This window comes from Penaeus monodon, chromosome 24 (genome assembly GCF_015228065.2).
Source record: "Penaeus monodon isolate SGIC_2016 chromosome 24, NSTDA_Pmon_1, whole genome shotgun sequence".
In the NCBI taxonomy this organism is placed as follows: Eukaryota; Metazoa; Arthropoda; class Malacostraca; order Decapoda; family Penaeidae; genus Penaeus; species Penaeus monodon.
In genome coordinates this window covers 5,536,903-5,537,117 of record NC_051409.1, presented here as the reverse complement: position 1 = coordinate 5,537,117, position 215 = coordinate 5,536,903, and the positions used below count along the sequence as shown (strand labels likewise).

Here is a 215-nt window from a genome sequence, read left to right as displayed (position 1 = left end):
AACACCACCCCCACCACATACCTGATACTTAGCTGTGAGCACGGGCGTGACCGCTGTAATGGCAGAATATCCGTCGGGCAAATGGGCGTCGGGTTGCAGAGATAAGGTCAGTCCAGAGATAACGGCCGCCCGCAGCTTGGTCACCCACACTTTATCAGACCCCACCCTCACTTCGCGGGTGCCGATCACACGCCCACTGATGGGGGAGAGGACCT

General features: G+C 59.1%; 1 protein-coding gene across 1 annotated transcript in view; it reads right to left on the bottom strand.

The window, feature by feature from the left end:
- The window catches only part of LOC119588822 (transmembrane protein 132E-like), a gene marked incomplete at its 5' end in the record, with an annotated part of 18,327 nt that overhangs the window by 13,845 nt on the left and 4,267 nt on the right, over window positions 1–215 (bottom strand). Inside the window, 1 exon segment of the mRNA XM_037937468.1 lies at window positions 22–213. Coding sequence (XP_037793396.1) covers window positions 22–213 — 192 coding nt within the window.